The 7,500-nt window shown below is 38.2% G+C and overlaps 2 protein-coding genes across 2 annotated transcripts in view; one reads left to right on the top strand and one right to left on the bottom strand.

Annotated features, from left to right (window-relative positions):
• The window catches only part of LOC138011869 (mitogen-activated protein kinase 14-like), a 29,114-nt gene extending 27,118 nt beyond the window's left edge, over positions 1-1,996 (bottom strand). Inside the window, exon 1 of the mRNA XM_068859104.1 lies at positions 1,777-1,996. Within this exon, the coding sequence (XP_068715205.1) occupies positions 1,777-1,892 (116 nt within the window). The 5' untranslated portion in view covers positions 1,893-1,996. The remainder of the gene's footprint in view (positions 1-1,776) is intronic.
• Positions 1,997-2,082: 86 nt separating this feature from the next.
• LOC138011868 (tRNA-dihydrouridine(20a/20b) synthase [NAD(P)+]-like) overlaps positions 2,083-7,500 on the top strand; it is a 24,703-nt gene continuing 19,285 nt past the window's right edge. The window contains exons 1-4 of the mRNA XM_068859103.1: positions 2,083-2,218; positions 5,848-5,874; positions 6,605-6,699; positions 7,286-7,361. Coding sequence (XP_068715204.1) covers positions 2,100-2,218; positions 5,848-5,874; positions 6,605-6,699; positions 7,286-7,361 — 317 coding nt within the window. The 5' untranslated portion in view covers positions 2,083-2,099. The remainder of the gene's footprint in view (positions 2,219-5,847; positions 5,875-6,604; positions 6,700-7,285; positions 7,362-7,500) is intronic.

Below are 7,500 nucleotides of genomic sequence, written 5' to 3'. Positions count from 1 at the left end.
CATATTTGACAGTACATATGATTGTCGCGAATTTCAAGCCATTTGAATTCAGCACACCACTTCTTTAATAAAATGTCCATGAAAACTTCTTTCCATGTGCTTCTGCAATCTCCAATGTCAATTCGAACATCCCCCTCTAACATTAATGAGTTTCTGCAGTCACATTGTACAGCGGTTTTTATTTGAGCGCGAAACATTTTGAGACGCCATTATAGATCGCAAGTGTGAAATTCTGAACTTTCTCAGAGATGAACGCCTTGATGTAGTGGAGGAACTTCATGAAAAAGAACTTCAGCTGCTAGACATAACAACAACTTTATCAGTCGGACAAGACTTGTCTTTGCTAATGGACAATTATCGTTCACTCCTGGACAATTAGTGTTTATTCTTGGCAGATATTCTCAACATGTTGGCCAGCTTGGACGAAATGGAGGACTTTCTATTGAGAAATACTGGCTCTTATAAACAACGGCTCTTTTAGGAGCCACAACACTGAAAAAAGTTTTGATCACTAATATATATATATATTTTAAAAATTTTGTGAAATTATATTTAATTTATCGCTGGCAAATTTGATCGGTAATTACCGATCACCGGCCGTTATTTCCAACTCTGTCTACCTGTTTCAGGTTTGACTACCACTTTGAAGGACCTGACTTTGTTCCCTTCTAGGGGATGGGGGAAGGAGGGGGGGGGGGGGGGGGAAGGGAGATCCCAAGGTTTGTTATTCATTGATTCACTTGTAACAGAGTAGCCAATTCAACTAGACCAAAATGGCTAAAAACTCAACATTTTGCTTTCTATTAGTGCAAACAGACCTACACAAAAGAAAAGCATAGATCTCTAAAAAAGACCTCGCTAAAATTCTGATACAGAACATTTTGCTTCTGTACTATCTATTTTGCCAGTTCACTTCTATGCATATATGTATACATTTTTGTTTTCCTTTAGTGGCCATCTCAAGCATTTGCTACTATGGCCACTACACACTTTTCCACTTTTTCTCACTCAAGTAATAATAATTAGTCTGTTTCCGTCATTCTTTTAATTGTTAATTGTCCATTATTTATTTTCTGAAATAGTGCATAATAATAATACATCTTGAAATAAATCTTGAATGTTGAACTTAAGGTTGTTTAGAATTTAGTAATATGAAGAACTAAAAACATTCAATTCATGAAAAACATTCTTGTTTAAATAATAAATAATTGTATGTGTACCTCACAATATCTCATAAGGGGTACTAATAAAGTTAACGGCGAAGATAAAAAAACTGAATATTCATTTTGTTGAAAAGGTCCTATATTGCAATAAATGCAAGATATATCATGCACCTGTGCATTAAAAACAGTATTCCACAATCAAAGAAACTGTGCCTATATTAATTAATAAACACTTTCCGCATACACAATACATAGAAGTGATCGACATAACTTTAAGACAACAGGCCTACACGAAAGAAAAATAAAGATCTCTAAAAAAGACCTCGCTGAAATTCTGATACGGAAAATTTTGCTTTCAAGTTGATCGCGTAGCGAAGTAAGCTATATAAATAAGAACTGACATGTACAACGTAGTCGCTTGTGCATAAACTCCGTTTATTTTATTTTTATATTAAAAGGAAAAGTGAAATGAGTAAAAAGTTAATGCAGTTTGCTCTGAATATGGCAAAATTAGACGGCGCGCCTGTTATTGAATCAAATGTCAACGTTGTGTTGCCTGTCCAAACAACATTCAATTTAATTTAGTTTGAGGCGATCACATTGAAGTACTTACCACACTTGTCCATATGCACCCGTACCAATCGGGCTGAGGTCTCTGTACCTATTTGGCACTTCCCAAACAGTTCTGTTCAGCTCTGTTCTATAATATCCGGGCGGAAGGTCTGCCATTGTGAATCGTAATCAGCTTTGGAAGGTTTCTTTCCTCAGAAAACGGAAAATTGAAGGAAGTGCGCCGTACAACAAACTATGTTAAAATCTGCGCATTTCTGGAATCAAGCTCCCGCGGTTGTTTTTGACAGCGGATAATTCCCAACAAGAAGTGCCTATCTCATGTAATCTTTTCAATATTGAGATGCATCATGGGAGAAATTCAACATGGCGGACCAGGACGAAGTGGGTGACAAACTGAAGTGTTTGACTTATAAAAAGCCTCTGGAACTCTTCGAAGAGAGAAAAGTAGTGAGAATGTGTGCACCAATGGTTCGGTATTCAAAGTGAGTGAACACTAAACACTATACAGAAGGTCCTTCACGGTATACATTGTATACAAATGTAACCTCTCACGGGAAAACGTACACTAACGACTTTCCAGCTCCCTCACGGGTTGCTCACGGCTTGAAAGGTCGAGTGAACGAGTGTCACTGCACGACCAAACGGGTTCTCAGAAATCCCACAAGAGTGGTCGTAAATTTTACACGGCTTTGTTGCTATGATTTCATGGGTTAACGCAAACGGCTCTTATAAAATTATAGTCGTTTGGACGAAATTTGACCTTAAAAACGAAAAGCGCAAAACAGGGATCCATATTCATTTTATATCAAAGTCGTCAGCCAGGCAAGGACGTCTTATGATGTACTCGCCCAGGCAAATTTTGGATTGCCTGGGCAAAAAATACGGACGTATAGGAAATGGTCGATAAAGTTACTTGTAACTTGAGCATTCATGTTTTATTTTATACTCTCATCGGAAATTACAAATTTTGACTGTGGAGTATTGTTATTTGCACCGTGGGATCCCAATTTACAGTGGTCCATATCTGCCACGGCACAATGTATTTGAATGCAGCTTACAAAGTTACCATTCAAAGACCCAAAGTTTGGACGCTCTTGTCTAGTGTCTTCCTTTTATATGCTATCAAGATTTTGTTCTTGCTGTTTGTAAGCAGCAGTTTCTGCTCCACTTGTTTTCCTTTTTGCCGGAGGTGGCGAAACACCTTGTAACTATCAACTGAGACCACGAGTCACCCTTTGCTCTTTGCTAAATGACTTACTAACAACCATGCCAGCAGTGAGCTACATGAAAATTGAGCCTGCGATTATTTCATGGAAAGTACCGCAGGGTCAAAGATGGCGCCCAAACTTGAGATTTCATTTCTGCAGAGCTCTCAAGTCTTAAAGTTTTCAAAGAGTTAGATGCTTGCTGCAGATGGCGTCAAAGGCACAAATGTCCTGTGTCTCTTGTGCCGGAGGCGCCAAAAACTTCTAAGGGGGTCCGGGGGTATGCTCCCTTGGAAAGTTTTTGAAATTTGAACATCTCAAATCGCTGGAAATGCACTATCGAGTTCGCCATTTTGGTTTTTTCATGCTGCTTGGTAAGAGAGCCCATGTTATTATGGTCAGTATGAGCTAAAATATCGGCCTATACTTTGTATATTTTAATATACAAAGTATTACCTCACTGACACTGAACTTTGGCCAATGCTCTATCTGTTCGGGTGCAACCATTTTTTTAGTTTCTTCAGGACTTTCACAAGTAACAAATGAAACGGGCTTCTTGGCATCATGGCTACGAACAAACAATTCGCGGTTTCGTCTGAAGTTTGGGGGATTCCTTCTGCAGCTTGAATTGTCTGCTCTAACTTTCTGTTTTCGTCACACACAGGAACTTTATAAAGCTTCGTATCTACAATACTAGACATATTTAGTTGGAACACTTAGTGAATGGTCCGGAATCATCGTCATTCGTGTTACAAGATCGTAGCTTATACCACATCCCCCTCCCCCCAATTCAATGTTGTGTGAGAATTTTTCGGGCGACTACTAGTAGTTGTGGAAATCAACATTGGAGGAAGGGGGAAACGGGGATGGGTGTTCCAACAAATGTGACGAGTATTGTAGGTCTTTTTCTATGCCTCCCACTTTAGTAATGACAATCTTGATTTACTTTCAAGGCATACACTGTAGGTGTTTTGCAAAAGCCGTTCTTATTATCCTGACTTGTGCCCCACTATCGTAGAAGACACTGGCTTCAAACGTGAAAAATAGCCCTTTTGTTCTTTCACTACCTTTCCTGTGGCATCATAGTGAGAAACCTGGAACACAGGTCAACATAATGAGCTCTCCTACAAATGTAGCATTTGATTTTGATTTTTTTTCCAATAACAAGTTTTTTTTCCCTAAAATAAATTGGTAATCGAAGGTAACTTACACAACTCAAGAAAAACAACAGAGAAAATTGCTGGAGGTATTCTCGCATTAGCGGAATATAAACGCACGAAACATTTAGTTTCGGCAGCGGCGTTTGGGCATAATTTTTGCACTTATACCTGCAAGAAAACAAAGCGATTGGAATAAATTTCAAACAATTTTTATCCATTGAGTGGTTAGACTTAACTGTAAATTGCACAAGGCATATCTTGAGTTATAATATATATTTTTCAAGTGCTTTGTTTAGTTAGCGATCAAAAACTTTCTTGATTGCTTAACGCGCGCTGCTTCGAAAATTCTACCTTTACATTTTCAGTTGAGCCTTAAGACGTGTTTTGAATCACTTTTTAGCAATATTTTTACATCATCTGGAAGTTCACTGTTTCTTCTTCAAGGTGAAGTTAATTCTAGAACTCAGTATCTTGTGTACATTTACTGCGCATATGGTTTATGTTTAACGCTCGCTTTCCAATGCAAAACCTCAAATATTTTCCAAGTTATCTTGCACACACACAACAGCGCACGCGAATTAGTCCATGGGTTAATTATTATAACCATTTCACCACCGAGGGCTTCCCCATCAACGATGAGTAGAATCGTCTGGAGTTAGACAGAGTAAAATCTACATTTAAGTGTCAATTGGCATTTACAGCGGTGAAAGGGTTAATCTACCGGTATATTAGACTATTAAAATCCTTAAAGAAATGCATTCACAAGTTGTCACAGCTGGAATCCAGAAATTCGTGGGAATCTTGGAAAATTTAGGACTAAAATAATTAGCTTACAGCAGACAAAAGTCCAAAGCCACTTTCATCCGGGAGATTTGTTCAGTATCTGGGACATTCCCAAATAATCCAGCAAAGTTGACATGTCAAATTCTACATCCACATCTGCATGAATGTGCCACTTGACTTTATGCTGTTTTTTCATACACCATAGCCGGCAGTTCGACAGGCAGCCCAATCATAGTGTGTGAGAACATTCAGTGAATGGTGCATGTTGATTTAAACAGCTGAAACCCAAGGAATAATATTATTATTGAAAACCAAAGCCTTCCTACATGTACCTTCACTTCACTGTCCATATGTCACTAATATTCAGTGTTTTCACAACTTTTGGAAGTAGAAGTTGCATTGTGGTAGGTACAGCTGTAGAAGTTGCATTGCCCATCAAGCTTTGCCCTCTATGGGGGTCTGGGGTCATGCTCCCCCAAAAGGGTTGATGCTTTATATATATGCAACTGAGCCACCCACTGTCTATAAGACATGCTCAGACAATTAGCAGCCATCATTTTTGAGCCTAATAGTAGCTGTAAACCACCTCCTGCTTTTTTTTCCCTGGGGGTTATGGATCGATATGACTACGTATTATTAAAACCAGGCCTTCTGATAGGGTGCGATGAAAAAATTAATGTAAATTGTGTGAAATTTGCAGGGCAGATTATGCGATTAGAAAGATCAATTATGCGATAAATATAAAAAAAATTGTAAATTATGCGAATTTTGGTGAATTGTGCAATCGGATGCAATTTGAGGTTGATTGTGCGAAATCACACCATCGCGTAATATCAGAAGGCCTGTAAAACTATGCTATCATTTTAGAGAATGATACATGTGTACATACCCATGCCAAATTACATGTTGTATGATTAAGCCTTTGCTCATAAATTTAACTGGAACTCTTTTTTTCCATTTCAGGCTTGCTTTCAGGACCTTAGTAAGAAGGTGAAGTTTAAATTGTGCTCATTATGCTGTGAAGTAAATTAAACTTGCCACTGGCTATTAGTTAAATGAAAAGTAATAAGTGGAAAGTGTTTTTCTTACATGTATTAACACTTGCATTGGACCATGGAATAGATCAAGCGACCTTAGGGGCAGCCAGTTGTTTCTCTGTGTCTGCCATAACTGGCCTTTCTTCAGCCACCCACCGTGGTTCTGTGGAACTTACACTACATTTCGGCAGTCGCTTGCGTGTCCCTTGTCAGACACACACATCTGTGCTCTTAAGAGTTAAGACAGATATTGGACCTTCTCTGTTGTCAAGTGACAACAATTTAGGGCAAGATTTAATAAGGACATGTCTGGTGTTGGTGTTTAGGAAAGCAGTCCCTTGTGTGTCCCTTAAGTTGCCAGTTGCACACATCTGTGCTCTAGATATTAGGCAGATCTTGGACCTTTTTTATTGAGGTGGGGTCCAATACTACCACTACCACTACCACTACCAACCACTACCACTACCACTACCACTACCACCACCACCACCACCACCACCACCACCACTACTACTACTACTACTACTACTACTACTACTACTACTACTACTACTAATAATAATAATAATAATAATAATGATCATCATCATCATCATCATCATACTTGTACTTTTACTGGTATCAAAATTGGCTCCATGTGTATGTGCTTTTAAATACATAGCAGTACTATTATTTCACTTTAGGTATGGCTGTGATCTAGTGTTTACTCCAATGATAGTGTCCGATTGTTTTGTAAAGTCTGTCAAAGCAAGAGACAAAGAACTTAGTACCAATACAGGTAATTCTGCGGCAAATACACAAAAGATGAAATCAGAAAGATGAAGTCAACATGACAGTGGAAAGCTACTGTTCCTAATAATTATTATTGCTCACTTTATGCATGTACATAGTAGGTTGTGGTTCAGTTTTTTCCTTGGTTTAAAATTTTTCATACAATTTCAATTTTGATTTTTCTTTGTTTGATATTCATGATCATAATCTCAAACAAAGGAAAAAAACACAATTATACATAACATGTACTGTAATGGCTGTATTCATACTCAAAAAGAAGTATTTAAAGAGATCAGGGTACTAAAACCAGTGGATGGCAGTGTGGTTAATGGCTTTTCAGACCCAAGAAGCCTTCGGGACTTTCTCTAAATGGGTCCTGGCCCTGTAGTGACTGTCGTAATTTTGAGATGTATAATTTATAGTCTTTGGGGTATTAAATTTTAGCCTGTGTGGTACAGTAGTAATATTATTAAATTATAGCTGTAAAGCATAAATATTTTACGACAAATTAAAGCTGTGTTGATAGATTAATTCTGCCACAGTTATTAACTTCTAGTTCAGTGAATGTTGCTTCCTTTGGTTTGATTCATTAGGAGATCGCCCTTTAGTTGTTCAGTTTGCCGCAAGTAACTCCAGGGATTTTGCTGATGCAGCAGAAATCGTTGCTCCGTAAGTTTGTCTTTGCCTGGAGCAAAATGCACTAATCATCGCAAGGGCTCTGAAGATATTGATTGTTTTAAACAATCAACTCAATACACCCTGCTGGGTTCTGACCATCAAGCCCTTAATCTCCACCCTTTTAATGGCA

This window comes from Montipora foliosa, chromosome 7 (genome assembly GCF_036669935.1).
Source record: "Montipora foliosa isolate CH-2021 chromosome 7, ASM3666993v2, whole genome shotgun sequence".
NCBI lineage: Eukaryota > Metazoa > Cnidaria > Anthozoa > Scleractinia > Acroporidae > Montipora > Montipora foliosa.
The sequence above is the reverse complement of the archived record's forward strand: the minus strand, read 5'-3'. Positions and strand labels throughout refer to the sequence as shown.